Source organism: Coenobita brevimanus, chromosome 51 (assembly GCF_032717465.1).
Source record: "Coenobita brevimanus isolate Jiangsu-jjx chromosome 51, ASM3271746v2, whole genome shotgun sequence".
NCBI classification, from domain to species: Eukaryota; Metazoa; Arthropoda; class Malacostraca; order Decapoda; family Coenobitidae; genus Coenobita; species Coenobita brevimanus.
Window position 1 is genome coordinate 29,002,885 of NC_137004.1, and position 17,532 is coordinate 29,020,416.

Here is a 17,532-nt window from a genome sequence, read left to right on the forward strand (position 1 = left end):
GAGAAAAACTAGAGAGAGAGAAAGGATACTGGAAGAGGAACTTGAGGGAGGAAAACGTAATTCAGGAGGAAGCCTGGAGAGGGAGACGATATAGGAAGGTGAACTGGATGGGAAAGGGATCTGGGCAGGAGGATAAGAGATACAGGAGGAACAGAGGGAGAAAGATCCTTGATGGGTAGAAGAGGACAACAAATAAATAGTAACATCACCCCCTTGCCTACCCCTGGGCCGCGACTGGGAGTAAGTCACCTTTATTGACATGATTATCGAGCATCAGCGAACCAAAGAAGGGGCCTTGAGGTACGCCGCCCGATGCCCGGGCCTGATGCGATCTTATTTATCGACCATTATGCCGCAATTTACTGCAAAACCCGGCATTATTCTCCCCTCCAGCTATCGTCTTGATCTATCGGTGTGTAGGAAAAACATTTTACTGGTTATGATCCACTTGTGAACTCGACAATACAAATTTTTCTTGCCTCCAAAACGGTCTCCACAAAATCGGTGCTGGAAAAAGCTGATATCCCTTGAAGAGAGAGTATTATATTAAGGATTCTGACAAGTAAGAATCTATGGGCAAAAGTACTACTGTGACCAAAGTTTAAGTGACTGATCCAGAGGTAAGGGAAAGTAATAGTAGTTTATAAGAATATTCAACTCGTGAATAAGAAAACTCAAAATTCAGTGCACCGTATAAAATCACTATTGATTATAGTGCTGAGCATGAAATACGAATTAGGACCATCGGGCAGAAATACCTAAGGTCTAATTCTCCATTCCGGCTCACTGACTGCAGCTTCACTAAACAGAGATAGATTTCGAGACAACCCTGAGACCAGAGTGCTAAAACTTATCTCCCTGGACCTGCCCCACCCTTACACATACCTTCTCAAGACGTAGGGATTGTGATGTAGAAGACCATCACAGCATCAAATATTAAGAGCTGCAGGAATAGCCCAGTCAGGCCGAGATGACGTGGGTGGAGAAGAAAGAGGGAAATTGCTGCATTTTGAGAAGATTACGGGCCCAAAAGGTTAGAATTAAAAAAAAAAAAAATCCACCACAATCACGAGCTCCTGTAAGTACTTGCATGGTTAGGAGTAACTGCCGCCAAGAAAATCCGTACTTTTATAATGGCATTTATTCTTTTCCCATAACCTCATAATCTGTCCTTTACAAAAAATTTTTCTGTCTTCTTCCCTCCTTCCCTCTTCCCCTTCCCCCCCTCCCAAACCTACTCTCACACGCAAAACATTTCTTCTTTGGCGAACCACCTTTGCTACGATTTCGTTTTTAATATTTTGTTCTTTCCGTCTCCAGAATTTTAAAAATCAGCTTCAAAGTCTTGCAAAATGGACTGGTTATAGCCTTCACTAAACCCTTCACTTATCTAGAAGCTCTCCTTAGCTGAACAAAATCGTGTGACAGTAGCAAAAAATATATAATAAGGGGATCTTTCATGTGACACTCTTAATACTGCGCTCTATGTGTTCCCTTTAATCTTCTCAGAGTCTCGTTGTTTGTTTCTGGCAGACCCTAAAGAAGGAATCATAATATACTTTTCAATTACTGTCTTTCTTTATTCCTTCCTCTGGCGGCTGTTATACGTCTGTGATCGTTCCTATTAATGTTATCGAATACTATTAATTCTTTTTTGTCACTCAGCTTTATCGTAGCTCATTCTGTTTTTCCTCCCTTACCTTCCTGAACTTTCCTTTCTATTCTTGCTCAGCCTCGTCCCAGTTTCAATCATTCATCAATCATCTCTCCACATTACTCCATTATTATCTGCTTAGTAACTTTCCACTCTTCTATCTTCTCATTTTACAACACTAACATGGAATTAACTACTATTATTTTTCATGCATATGTTCTCTCGTTTAGGTTTCCCACTTCAGTCCTCTAACCCTTTACTCTCTAACTTCCTTTCATAATCTCTCTCTCTCTCTCTTCTCTCTCTCTCTCTCAATACCTCGACTGCCTCTCTCCTAATAACCTGCCCTCTCTCTTCCATTTCATCTCCATTCTCTCTCCTCTCTCTCACAGGTACCTTCCTTTGTCCCACCTGCCGATCTCCCCAGACCCTGCAGAGCATCGACGCCCTGCCCGTCAATTACTCCCTGCTAGAGGTGGCAAGGAGAGACAGGGACGCACTCTCCACACACTCACCTCCCTCTCGCAACTCGGGGGATGGTCACAATGAGGTGAGTGAGTGGGGATTTGGTTTTCAATACAGGTTGCTCTCCCTCTCTCTCTCTCTCTCTCTCTCTCTCTCTCTAGTAATAAATGTTAACTTTCTCCTCCCACTGTGACTTCCTGGGTTTATTAGTTTCTCTTACCTCGTAAAAATAAAATCATAAGCTAATAAGTTCGATTTAACACTTTCTACAAATGTCTTACCCTAATACCGAATAACTGACCAAGCGTATAATAAATAAATCAATAACGCTCGTGTAACATCTACAGTAAGTACAATAATCCTCTGTACTTTGCTGTGATGACCGAAAATTAAACAGCACACGGCATAAAATTTCATTCACCTGTAACTGGACAGAGTACTTGAATCTATTAATGTGATACGGAACCCAAATGCAGTAATGAACCTTTAAAGCAAAAATTACAGGTAGTTTCAGTGACGATTAACCTTGGCCTCAACACGACTTCATAATCTAAAAATGTCAGTCTGTCTATCACCTGATGTCTAATGCTAGAGTTCATGCGGGGTGGTTGCGACAAAAACAACTCCAAGCCCTTCCATTACCGCTCATCGCTGCTCCAACACCGCTCGCAGCCTCTCAATCATCGTTTATCGCTACGCCCTCTGACCAATTCAAGCCTCTTTTTAAATCAAATTACATTTACTATTCCTTCCAGTCAAGCCATTCCTTTATAAATCTAATCACATTCACAACTCCCTCCCTTCACTGTGAGCCTCTCTACCTCTCTATACTCACATTCACTACTCCTTCCACGCCAGTCCAAGCCTCTCTATAAATATTATCACAATTACAACTACCTCCCGCCACCCCAAACCTTTCTATAAATATTATCACATTCATAACTTCCTACCATAAACTCCAAGCCTCTCTATAAATATTACCACGTTCACTTCTCCCTCACCCCACTGCAAGCCTCTTTGTAAATTTTATACATTCTCAATCTTCTTCTCCCCGTCCAAGCCACTCAGTATAATATTATCACTTTCCTAACACCCTGCCCCCTTCACTCCAAGTCGCTCTAAAGTTAAAATTACATTCACTACTCCTTCCTACCACACCAGGCTTGTCTGTAAGTTTGATCACATTCACTAAAACCCTCCTGCTACGCAAAGTCTCCATAAAAATCTTACCATAGTCATTACTCCCTTCTGCCACTCTAAATCTATCACTGCCCATCACTACTCCCTCCTATCATCCAAGTTGCCCTCCTTGACGTACTTTTAGCCCGTATTCTAGTCTTGTTCTCGGTCTTTCTCTCCTTCCATTGTTTTAGACTGACAATACACACACACTCTCTCTCTCTCTCTCTCTCTCTCTCTCTCTCTCTCTCTCTCTCTCTCCCTTTGCTACAGTTGTTACATCTAGTAAATGTCCACTCAGTCAAACGTGAAGAATGCAGTGGAAAGTCATGTATGAAACGAAAAGCGGTTCTCCCAGTATGATTTGATTTTTCCATATTCAGTGGTCCTTCCCATCCCATTTTTCGTGGCAAGAAGGATGATGGGGACAGCTGTAATTTAATGCACAAGACGAGGATGATGATGAAAAGATGCACAAGATGGAAAATCTGTTTCCTCTATTCCTACAAGCAGCAACTGGGGGAAGAGAGGCGAGGGTGGTGGTGACTTCTCGAGAAAGCTATGATAAAGCGGCGTATGGGGAGCAGACGATAGCAATGATGATGATGATGATGATGATGATGATGATGATGGCTGTCGAAAATTACTGCTAAACTGAGGAGTCTGCTTTCAGATACAGTATTCAGTATCTGACATAAATAAAATTACCAATAATATTAATAATAATAAATATAATAATAATAATAATAATAATAATAATAAAGGATGGATCATATAAAAGTCTCGTTCGATAGTACGGCCTTAGGGGATGATTAGGCTGAATCATATACATAAATGGACTGAATATTCCATTTATCAGAAGGGATGTGAAAGAATGTTTTCGAACGAGTACGTGCTCACCGAATATAACAACATATTATAGACTTAATTATGTGCGTACTCACATATGTAGATCTCGGTACTGGAAACCATTAATACCTGGAACAATGGAAACATCTTAAAAGACATCAGTAATTTAACTGCACCTACATTACAAGAATACCAACCTGACCGTCGGAGGTTCTGTAATACCCCATGACATCTTGTAGGCCTACGTTATTTGGCCCATATAACAAGATTATTAATATAACTTTTCTGTTCATCTCCCACATGAAAAAGTTAACTGTTTCACCCATTCCTTCATATATGCAACATGCGTGCCTAGCAAGTGAAACCAGGATTCCGGGGCATGAATAGTGAATAAATGGGTATGAGCTCCATTCCAATAGGCATGTTGTTGGCTAGTTCTCCCACTAGTGTATTCCTTCCGTTTTCTGGTTTTCTGTAACCTGTCTTACTCCACCTATAGGTTGGAAAAAAAAGGGAGGGGGGGTGGTGATGATGATGATGATGATGATGATGATGATGGTGATGATGATGATTAGCACCACGTAAGACAGTACTAAGGTGCAAATTACAAATTCATCGTTAAGGAAAAGGTGCTAAAAAGCCTACTATTCCAACGTGAGGAAAGATCGATAAGAGGCCATAGATAATATAAATCCATGCTGATTTTTATTTCTTAACTTCGAACACACAAAAAGGACGAGCAGGGTCTCATTGAGAGAACTGAAAATAACATGCAGCGAAAGACTTACTGCCCGTGCACACACACACACACACACACACACACACACACACACACACACACACACACACACACACACACACCTTCCATATTTTTCCACTTTATATGGGGTCGATGTGTTTGGCCAATAGAGTATTCGTCATACAGTTTGGTCCTACGCCTCCGAGGCTACCCTGGTTTGATTTATCATTCTGGTCTGACAGGTTTTATTGCCGGATGCCCTTCCTGACGCCAACCCTCCCTATTTATGCAGGTTTATATATATATATATATATATATATATATATATATAGGTGATACAAAACGGAAGATTAGATGATTTGGATATGTTGAAGGAATGGATAACGTTGACTGGGTGGGTAGGGTCACAGATGTGAATGTGCCTAAAGGCAGAGCATGAAATAGAAGATGTCTCATGTGGAGACCTCCGGGTTAGATAATTTAGTCTGTAAATGGCGAAGGATCCCGGTACTTGGACAACTGCATTTGGGTGAACCGACCTATACATGGTTGCATGTAGTAAATACATCATCCTTATATTTCCCCGCATCAGGAGTATCAGCATCAACAAGCGTGTGGGGAGCACGGAGCGCGCGTGGTGTTCTGGTGCGAGAACTGTGAAGAAGCGGCGTGTGGTGAGTGTCTCTATGAAGTCCACACACCACCACACCATCACGTCACCAAGCTCACCAACCACCACATTGAAGCCATTATCGAGGTTGGTAAGGTGAAGCAAATGCGAGTGGTAGAGCTAGATTCATATTTTCTCTAGACGTTATTCTTGAGGTTTGAAAGACGCACAAAACTAAATGAGTAGGGACAAACTTTGTGTTATCATTAAGTTTATTAAGGTGGAGCAATGGCAGAAAATCTGATAAGACAGCTTTATATGGTAAGGTAATGTGTGAGTATGCAAAGCATGGATGATGATGAGTAAAGTGACATAATTAACTGAAAATCCACAATATACATACATACATACATACTGTACATATACACACACACATTATAAATATATATATATATATATAATATATATATATATATATATATGTGTGTGTGTGTGTGTGTGTGTGTGTTGGAGAGAGAGAGAGAGAGTACAATAACCTAATTTATTAGAGGGTTAGGGGGTGGGATGTCGCTAAGTTAAGATGAACAGAATTGGTATGAACCCTGTTGATAGCTCTGATTTTTTCTTTCCTATTTCTGGATCCTATCCATTCGTTACATATAACAGGAAAGTGATTTAAGATGAAGATAATGAATGACCCTCCTTAATGTTCCACCAAGGAAAATATGCAGAACTGGCATAACCCTAGAGAAGAAAATGATGGAGATTTATAAAGAAAGACTGACCTAGACTAGCGAGTGAGCTTCGGCCACTCAGGTGGTTATAAGTGGTGGTGAGCTGAGTGGCGGGCTGACTGATATAATGGTGATGAGAACAAGGAAAACAAATCTTTCCATCAGAACCAGACGGACGACTGAGCTCATGATATGCGATACGGTGACTAAATGAAACTAACTCAAATAATGGTGAAGGGAGGAAAACACGATAAGGCTGCAAATTAAGTATTGGTTACGGTAATGTGTGGCCCGGACATGACAGTTTGCAAAAATGAGACGGCATGAACGTGACTTGTGAATGTGTGTGTGTGTGTGTGTGTGTGTGTGTGTGTGTGTGTGTGTGTGTGTGTGTGTGTGTGTGTGTGTGTGTGTGTGTGTGTGTGTGTGTGTGTGTGTGTGTGTGTTTTATTCTCATGTGTATGCGAATATTTTTGTCTCAGAATGTGCGCGTGCGAGGAACGCGGCTGGTGAGCCAACTGAACAGCGCCATCGAGGAAAACACCGGCAGGGTGACGGCTGCCCTGTTGGTGCTTGTGGAACAGTTGCGGCAGCAGCGGCAGCTTCACCAGCTGCTGCACGAGGCCAGGATGGCTCGAGCGACGGCCAGAGCAGCCACCAAACTGGCAGCAGCGGAGGCCGCTGCCACTACCATGGCCGACATCCAGCATCAGTTTCACGACGCTCACATCACCACCCAGACTAGGGTATGGGTGGGTGGCCCCGGGGCCCCGCCTCCCCCCATCCCTGAAGCCCTTCCGCCCACACCAGTCACACCACTCGGAAACAAACCTCCGCTGCCTCCCAAGCCCGTCATCACCACTACCCCAGCACCCCACCCAGACACCTGGCCAAAGGGTTCCTGGCAGGGCAGTGTCACCACAACACCAGGTCAGTGCCTCACCTCCACCCTTACCCTCGTCCCTCACTGACACTGTTATCGTGTTTCCAAAAACCACTGAACACAAGCCACCACTACCCTCACTACTACAACCATGACAACAGCAACGACATACCCAGCCTCATTTACACGGAATGTTTTTCATTCCTATTACATTCGCATTCCTGCCCTCCTTTCACACACACCTCCCCTCTACTTAAAAATCTTAATCTAGAGTGTCCAAAACGATCTATAAAACCCGAGCTGAAATCGGACATAACAGATCATACATTCTAAGGGAGTACTCTTAATATCTTATGTAAGTTAAAGAGAACAAGAAATCATTCAGTATGTGCACACAGCGAACGGGGTTGGACAACGGAGGACAGGGATTGTAATGTAGGTGCAACCTAAACTTTTATCTCAGGAGGTCCAGTATGGAAGGCATGCCCTTGTTTATACCCTACACTCAACTCAACTCGCCCACTTAACCTAGTTAAGACTGGTGTCACAGTTTAGAAGGTTTTATAATTTTATATATATATATATATATATATATATATATGTGCCTAATGCTACAAACGCTTTTATATAGTTTGGAGATATTTACACTAGAAAATTCTAATAACTTCCTTTAGATATGGCAAACTGTGACCGAAGACTTTTACGAGCTTTACAGTGAACCATTTTCGATTTATTTTTATCATACTAATTCTGTGATATCAATTTTATTATATAAACTGATAAGGCAGCTTTCACTATGTCACAGTAGGATAGGTCTACTGGAATCATTCTATGTTCAGTTATTGCAAAAAATATTGAAATGCACATCTCTCCACAAAATTCAAACCATTAAAAATAAATTCTTCCATACAAATTCAGCGCCTTCACTACAGATCTGTCATGAGCTGATATAAAAGCATTACAACAAAGCAAGCATAAAATGAAGGTAGGCTACTGAGGTCATTAACAGAGTCTTTGACCCCTTCGCTACATGTCTGTCCTATGTGTAGTTATATCGTCTGGCTGTGGTGACAAAAAAAAAAAATAATAAAAAATAAAATAAAATAAAATAAAATAAAAAAAGGCCACATTTCTGAAGGCTTTACAAGGGTACGTTAGCATGTGCACAAGAGCGTATTGTACACTGTTCAATCACTTTCTCATTATCCTCTTCACTATGATGGCTATGTATTTAATCTACTCCATTCTTCCCATTAACTAGAGTCTAGACGGTTTAATTCAGTTCACTGCAGACGTTTCGAGCTATAACCTACATATAACCTTCAGTAACCTATTCACTCCTAGGCATTTTGACCTCTTCTATCTCGATAAAATAGTCTAACAGTAGCAAGAACAGATTTAAACGAAAAAGACTTCATTTTATATTGAAACTGGTGAGACAAACTGCATAAGTGTGAATGAGATGATGAGTTGGCATTATGATGAGGTAAAGCTGAATGAGAGAGAGAGAGAGAGAGAGAGAGAGAGAGAGAGAGAGAGAGAGGAGGGGGAAGATACAGGGCAGCGGGAGAAGAGGAAGATGGAAAGATAAGGGAAGAATCACAGTCTATATCTGGATAAGAATCGAAGCGATGAGGGGGTAAGAGAATGGGGTGGAGGAAATTGGAAGTACGTGAGAGCAGACAAAGAAAAGGCCTCGATGAGAGGGGGTAGATAACTTGTGATGGTTATGAGAAAACAAGAATGGGAAGGGGGAAGGGAAAGATGCAGTAAGGAAGAGACGGGAAGGAGTGTATAAAGAGGGAATGAATACGAATTTTTTAGTAAAACAGAGGAACAGGCAATGCCTGTACAAAGGCATATAACTATTATATTAGAGAGAGACTGAAAGTATCAACAGCATATCACTACACACACACACAGGTATATATATATATATATATATATATATATATATATATATATATATATATATATATATATACACGAGAGAGAGAGAGAGAGAGAGAGAGAGAGAGAGTAAAAATGCAACTGTAACAATGAATCCCTTAACATGCCATTAAATTTCTCACAACCAAAAGCAGTCTTAACATCGTCTCAATAGACAAACACGCCCTGGTCTAACACAGCTAACAAGGCAGAGTGGTGACCTTTTATAAACCTCCAGCGATCATAAACCCATACATATTGGGCTTGAAGATAGAGTCATTGGTGTATACATTTAAATATTATGTTCTAAAAAGAGTCTCTGCATCACCAATTATAAGAAACTCAGTATGGAGACTAGGTGGTGGGGAGTAAATTCTTATTATCATTTTTTAATATCCGTATGGTGGAGTATTAATCGTTCGCCTACTCATGTCCTTGTATGAGAGAGAGAGAGAGAGAGAGAGAGAGAGAAATGCCTAACTCTGTTTGTGTAAGCGTGTGTGTATTATGTGAAGTGTGTAGGGTGAGTGTGTATGAGAAATGTGTGTGTACAAATGGAGTGAGTAATGTACAATTATAACGTGTAGTGCATAGATATAATGTATTTTGTGCAAATGTAGTGTTTTGTACAGATGTAGTGAACAGTGTTTAAATGTAGTGTATAGTGCTCAAGCGTGGTGTGTAATGGACAGGTGTGATTTATTGTGTACAAGTGTAATGTGGTGTGTATAAATGTAGAATGTTGTGTACAAGAGAAATGTTTAGTGTACAAGTGTTTTTTTTTAGTATTACAGTGTGGAGAGCTGTGTACAAGAGCAGTATGTTTTGTGCAAATGCAGTGTGTGGCTTAGTGAGAGTAATACAACACTTTCTCCAGTTGGTTTTCTCTCCATGTTTTGATTCCCTTTTTGTGAAGTACAGTCGTGCATTTTTGCCCTCTTGTTCGTAAGGCTTCTAACATTATCCTTTTCAGTCATCTTGCGATCCTTACCTTTTATGCTCCTCTGAATGCTAGCTGATTTTTAATACTTTTGTGTGTGTGCTCCAGAATCCTTAATATTTTTTCTATTAGTTTGAGTTCTTATATTCCTCCTGTCAATTTTCTTTTTCAATTCCCTTTTAGTTTGTTTGCTAGTCTGTCTATTTTTTATTTCTTTGCCTTGCTTTATTATCTCCCTGTATACCATCCAATCCATTATTGTCTAGCAAGGAGCGTAGTAGCCATGGCATCAGCTACTTACTCTAGAGGCTGATCGGTCGTTTTTCCCACAGTGGCATTATGTGAGCAAATAAACCACAATCAGCCCTCGAACTTAAACTCTAATCGACCGCATCCCATTGGTGTGCCTTAACCCACTTGACCACAGGCGTTCACCTGGTTGTATGATTTCCACCTAACTTATTAAATGATTTCCTGGGCTATAAGAAATCATTTAGCTTGTCACTCACTGCAGAATTGCCTGCCAAAAGCACCTCCTATCTGTTCTTAGCTTTAGGCTTCTCGGTGTTGCTTTGTTTCACCTTTTGCTCATCCATTTTTCATTTGTTTGCGTTCTCTGTATGTACAGTACTTCCTTTAATTTTCTACTGGCCTTTATTTCTTCAAATTGGTTATTTGTTCTCTGCTCATGATATTCTGAAATTACTGAATGAATGATGCTCTCTCTCTCTCTCTCTCACACACACACACACACACACACACACACAAATTGGCTGTGTAAATAACCACTCTTTGCTGTCAAACACTGTGGTGTGGCTAAAAGAATAATGATAAAAAATAATATGTAAATAAATCCTGAACTCTGCCCCTCGACATATATGGGGGAACGGAGGATAGTTTAAGAACAGGGGATAGATAATTTAAAGGTGTATTTTTTCTTGCTTATCCTCCTTCCTTTATAATAATTCTTTGTTAACCTTTACGTCAACCCCTTTGCTGAATTTTCTCCTCTTGTCTTATGGTTGATCATATTGCTTTCCTGATTATGTTGCATCGTATTCCCAACTTTAGTTCTCACTTGCTAATAATTATGTCCCCTTCTTGTCATCCACCGTTCTCTCTGTCTGTTTACTTAATCTTGTATACTTTATTTATTTACACCTTCACTATTACATTTTCTCAACAATAATTATCTCTTCATCGTCTTTCACCTATGGTTCACTTTTGATCTGAATTGAATATCTTGCTTTACGTACAAACTCTTTTTTCTTCTCTTCATACTTTCTGCTCTTCCCAGTTTTCTGTTACTTTTCTGTGGCTTTCATTCTTCCCTTTCTTCTTCATCTCATGTAACCTTGAGTCTGTCCTTCTCCTCGCTTCCTTTCCACTTTCGTCCTTACGCCCTCCTCTCCTCAGTTTAAATCGAGGTTTTCCTGATCTCCTCATGATTTCCTAGTAATACTTTTAGCATTACGCGTTCTTATGGATCCTGCTCACATCCCTCATTCTCATTTTACAGCTAATGCATATCCTTCTTTGTTTTGTTTTTCCTCCTACTATATTCCATTTTTTTCAGCTTTGCGTTTTTTTTTCTTATCTACCTTTTCCCTCCTTCTCCGTTATTCGCTCTCTTCAGCAGTTCCGCTTCCTACAAACTGTTTCATGTATCTTAAAATTACTATGTCTCAACTCGTTCTCTTTCTTCTTTACTCAGTATTCTACTTTCCTCACCCTCTTCATCACTCTCCTCATTCCCAGTTTCATCATCTTAATATTCCAATGTTTTCCAACACCTTCTTTCCTCCCTCTCAGTTTCATTTTTCCCTTGTTTCTTCATTTGTATTCCTTCTTCTCCTCTCATGCTCACTACTTCTTCCACTTTCCCTTACCTTCTTCTGCTCTCTCTTCCATCCTCACCTGCCCCTTCCCTATTTTGTTCCTCTCTTCTCTGTTCTACCGTCTCCAGTCGCTCCACTGCCAACATACCATCCTTTTGCCTTCTCTCTCCTTTTGGTTTTCCACCTTACTCAGACCCTCTCCATGTTCTCCCTACTCCTCTGTCTGTCTGTCTGTCTGTCTGTCTCTCACACACACACACACACACACACACACACACACACACACACACACACACACACACACACACACACACACACACACACACACACACACACGCTGCCCAACACAACCCTGACCCGGCTGAGCCCCGCCCTGCTCATACGTCATCATTATAAGGTAGCCACTGCACCCACCCCGCCCCTCCTCACCCCTCTCCCCTTCGCTCTTCCCTTTCTCCTCCTCCTCTTTTTTTCCCCCTTCTCTACCCATTTTTTCCCATCCTCATCACTGCCCTTCCTCCCTCATCATTTCAACCTTTCTTCCCTGTTGCTTTTCTTCTTACGCATGCATCTCTTTTATCATTCTCCCACCCTCCTCATTTTTTTTTCTGTTCCCCCTTCCATCGCAAAACCCCTCTGCTCCCCGTCCCTCCCAAATTACTCCCCCTTTCCTTGTCTGGCTTTTTTTTTTTTTTAATAACTCTCTTCTATTAACCCCTCCTTCTCTTCCTATCTCTTTCTGCCCCTTCAAGGCTCCTCTTCCTCTCCAACTCACCCCGGTCTCCCCTCACTCTCCTTCTCCCATTCTCTCATCCTTTTTTTCTCTCTCCTCATAAATGACACTCCTCCCTCCCCGATTCCCCTCAATTTTCCCTTTCCTTTTCTCTTTTCAGTCAACTCCTCTGTTTTTACCTCCTTCCCCATCATTCACTGCTACCCCTTCATTGCCCCCCTGCCTCCACATCTCATCCTACTCTTTCATCTTCACTCTTACTTCTCCTCCACCCACCTTTTCTTGTGTTTCTGCTTTCTCTTTCTTCCATGTCATTTTCCCACCCCTTGCTCCCCAGTTTATTCCTACGTTGTATTTTCTTCTCCCCCTCCTCTCCTCTCTCTCTGTCTCTTGTCTTCCCTCCTCTTTTTCCTCCATCCCTTCTGCCTTCTCCCGTATCCACTCCCTCTCCCCTGCTGTCTCTCCTCATTCCTGTCCCTCTTTTTTGCCTCGTCTCCCTCCACGTTTTTCTTCTCTTCTCTCTTTTATCTCCACCATATCATCACTCTTTTCTCCCTGCCCTCAAACTTTTCTCGGTATCCCTACATTCTCATCTCCTCACTCCGTTCATCCACATCCCTTGGCTTCATCTGTCCCTCTCGTCCACGCTCTGGATCAGCCCTCTTCCCCTCCCCCTTGCCCTCTGTTACCCTCCTCTTTTTTACCTAGTGTCATTATTCATAAGGCATTGTAATCTGTGTCCAGTACTTTCAGTTCTTTAGTACGGGAGGCCCTCCCTAAACCTAAAATAATCGTCTTGGGGTGGAGAACTAATATTCCTAAAAATAATCTAAAACGAGTTAACAGTGTTTCCAACCCTTTCGGTCCACGAATTATAAAATAAGCTGAATACAATCGTCCATAGGTAGCAGAATACACACACACACACACACACACACACACACACACACACACACAAATATTATCTATCTATCTATCTATCTATATATATATATATATATATATATATATATATATATATATATATATATATATATATATATAAAACCATCGCACTTATATAGGTAAACTGTGTCGTGGTGGGAATTCACATTATCTGAATATCTCTTTATCTGTTTATTGATTTATTTTTGTGTGTCCGACTCTGGTCATGGAAATGACCTTAGACCCAATGAGGCGTTCCTGTTATTCTAGACACAGTTTTTTTCCTTGTTAAATGCTGACCCACATTTTACACCGTCACTTCAATCCCGCTCTGGGGTCAAGCGATACCAGATGTTAACCATCAATCCCAGTGCGTCAATTGTATTTTACTTGCTGCTACCTAATGTTTCTCTATATATAATTATGAAGAAATTCAATTTGAACTGGAGAGGTTAGATATTGTTTTCATTATCCCTTTGGCAAACAGCTCACTCTCCTATGCTAAATATGACAGTCTGGAGATAGTAAGAATGAAATATATAACAAATGACATTCTCTGGCTGAGGCAGCTGAAAAAACACTTGGCAGAAGAACTAAGGTCTATGGAAACTGTTTTAAGCCATGTTTCTCGTCTTTATAAAGACATTTTTATTATTATTATCGTTACCATTTTCGGAGATCTCCTTTATGATTAATAGCCTAGACGGGGTCAAGATGGTGCAGATAAAGTTGGATTAACAGGAGTTGTTTAGATTAATAATACTTTTAACATACTGTATAATCTCTGCCATGTTTAATTATGACTGGTTAGCAGGTGCGTGATGTCATTATGATGTAGCTGAGTATAACTGGTTTAATTGGTCAATGGTACATGACAAAAAATAACTTTATAGAAAACAGATATAAAACTGCGTACAGCCAGGCGGGGCATCCACTCACATGATAAGCTAGTTTCAGTTTTTTTCTCGTCTCCAGTTTCGCAAGCACCATACACTCTACCTAACCACTTTCTGCGCTCCGACATCCTTTTATAAATACTATATATATACAAAGTTTATTCTTGCTGTTTTCACTACGTTAGCGGTTTCCTGATGTGAATGAAATATCCTAATGGTACCAGTGATAAAACAGAGATAGCTAAGTGGTGAATGGGTTAACACTTTTTTTTTTTTTTTATCCCTGCAGTTAAAAAGGTTCTTGAAGATAATAGTCTACTGTGATGACGAGTAAAATATAAAACACTTCATCGTACTGAAAGCGTTAGGAGAGACCTTGTAGGTGACATGCAGAGGTGTATGGTATGTAGGAGGACTACTGGGCCTTGATAGCAGGCTGTGAAGCCTATGCCCAGAGTCGGACGCATAAAAAAAAAAAAAAAAAAAAAAAAAAAATATATTGAGGCGATTTAAAACTATCTCCATTTAATTTTTTTCACTAGGACAGACCTCCCTATAATTCGGTAAAATCGCCTGGATGTAGAAAGAATAATTATTAAGGGTTGTCATTGATTTAAGAAAAATAACAGTATTCTCTGTCCCGAGCTAAGAGCTTATTCACGTAGTCTTGATCAATAATTCCTTTACACTTCTCTATTCCCAAACTAAGAATGGGAGATTCTAATCGATTTTATTAATGCTGGTTAGACTTACAAGATCTCTCCATGTGCTGACAGTTTCGAGAAAATGCGAAGGACACTAATAACAGCACACTGACACCGACATGCCAGCCTGATTCAACTTACAGTTTCTAGTCCAAAGTAATTTTTCAAGTAACTCATAATACAACTTCAGAAATCAGCCTAAATAGTGGAAAATGGCTACAGCTGTCTCCTTTAATGTCCCTCCGACAAACAGTATCAGTACAATATGGAATTTATTATCAACCATTCACTAGGATGAACCTCCCTAACCTGAAATGAGTTAGTAGAGGCGAATGAAAAATTAGTAGAATGTCGTCAAAATAACACAGAAAAGTCATCACCGTAGAAAAAAAAAAATGAGCATCCACTTTAAGGTCTGGATTCTAAAGGTTTACGAGAAGTCTCAAAGAGGTTTGTGTGGTAAAGTTAAAGATTAATAAAGGAAAACAAAAATATAATGTAAACTCTATATTGCTTACTCTTTTGTTCATTAACTTCGTCACGATGATCGCTTTTGTGTAATTCACTATTCTTATTCTCAGACAGTTACATCAATCTTAGGTGAGACTTCTCAGACTCGACGTACTGAGCACCCTTCATTAAGTCTTTCAGTATGAATGGGCTTTACCAAGTTAATTAAATTGTCCTTGAGCAGTAAGAATAAAACTCAAAGACGTCATCACAGTGAAAAGGTTGATGATTGCCCAGTTAAGGCACCAGACCACAATCACGACCCATTCAGTTGCCACCAAAATAGTTTTAGGCAGGATTTGAAAGGCTGGGTATGCTGTTAACAGGTCTCCCATTGTGTACTTTATCTTCCGTTGTTTCTGAATCCTACTCCACCTCATCTTTAGGACGGGAAGGGGGTCAAAATAATGATGAGGAAAACGACATAATTGTGGTTTACGTCCTCATGTCCCGCCATAATGGTATTGCAGTATTTGTATTTTCATTAATGCCAAGCCAATATTACATGTATAGAGCGCAATAATATTTGTTGCATTTGGGGTTACTTGGTAAAGAGTGGGTGTTTTCTTTTTTTATATCATATACCTGTACCTGTCAGGTAACATGTTCTGTGTGACCTATTCATTACACAAACAACTCTCTCATAGTCTGATGTGTAGTGTGCTGTCTAACCAGTACCTAGATCTAAATTCAATCCTACACGAAGGTGGACGTTTACGTGGACGCAGTAGCATATCTTCACAATTGTTCTCACATGGCCGCATCCTGTCGAACTGTGGCACCCTTTCTCGCATACAGTCACTACAGCTTCAAAAAAACGCGCCAATCTCAACCCACACTCAAAAATCTCTCAAACCAAAGTCTATACACGTTGCACTGGCTAGAGCAGGTTACTTTTTCAGTGACAGAAAGTTGTGTATTTTAACCTTACCGATCTGCTACCCTTTAAGACCAGTAAATCTCGACATCAATGAGCTTAGTAGAGCTGCTCGCATGTGAAAATTGGCCTCAATATATCACTCACGATTTAGACTAGAAAACTTGTATATAAATCTCTCCACTCACAGTCTCGCCACCCAACATTTCAAAGCACATAACCTCTCGCCCCAGTTTCGTGCTCCGTTGCTTGTGGAAAAGTCTTCACCAATATATTTGTGCAACCTCATTCTTTTTCTGTTTCTCACCCCAGCTCTTTCAGAAATTCTTATATTACTCTTTCTCCTCTTCCTCCTCCTCCTCATCATCATCATGAGCAGCAGCAGCAACAACAGTAGCATCATCATCATCATCATGACTAGCAGTAGCAGCATTATCATCATCATGAGCAGCAGCAGCAGCTGCAGCATTATCACCATCATCATTATCATCATCATATCCCCAAAGTTAAACAAAGGTCTTCTCTACTTCATTATATACAACCACAGTTTATTCAACTTCCCGTCTCGTCTCTTATGCAGCTTCTTTATTGCTTGGCTTTGTCCCTCAGTTATTTTATTCATCACGACCACTACCATCCTCACTATAATGCCACTATCACACATGTTGCGGGTGTGATATTCTTGATCCATAACCCGTCTTTCCCCTATACCCCCTACCTATCCTCCTAACGTCTGCCCATAGTTGTCTTTCTCACCACATCCCACCTCCCTCGACAGCTGATCCATTCACTCAGGTGAGATATCTTTAATTTTATTTCTGTAATCTCCAGACAATATTTTTCAGCTCATAGGAACTTTTATAACTATAAGAGTTTGATTTAGTTCTCACTGGCTTTTTTCACTGACGGGGTGCTCTCCTAGTGTGGAAAAAAAATTCTTTGGTCAAATAAAGCATAAATTGAAAGTGATGTCCATGAGCTGAAGGATTTGATGACTTCAGTACGATGGCGTATCTTTAGTGTTATTCATGCAACCGCAAGACGTTTTTGGTTCAGCTTTAGAGAAGA

The 17,532-nt window shown here is 40.5% G+C and overlaps 1 protein-coding gene across 1 annotated transcript in view; it reads left to right on the forward strand.

Annotated features, from left to right (window-relative positions):
• The window catches only part of LOC145400193 (uncharacterized), a 78,773-nt gene that overhangs the window by 3,921 nt on the left and 57,320 nt on the right, over positions 1 to 17,532 (forward strand). The window contains exons 2-4 of the mRNA XM_080272707.1: positions 2,047 to 2,204; positions 5,479 to 5,643; positions 6,713 to 7,160. Coding sequence (XP_080128833.1) covers positions 2,047 to 2,204; positions 5,479 to 5,643; positions 6,713 to 7,160 — 771 coding nt within the window. The remainder of the gene's footprint in view (positions 1 to 2,046; positions 2,205 to 5,478; positions 5,644 to 6,712; positions 7,161 to 17,532) is intronic.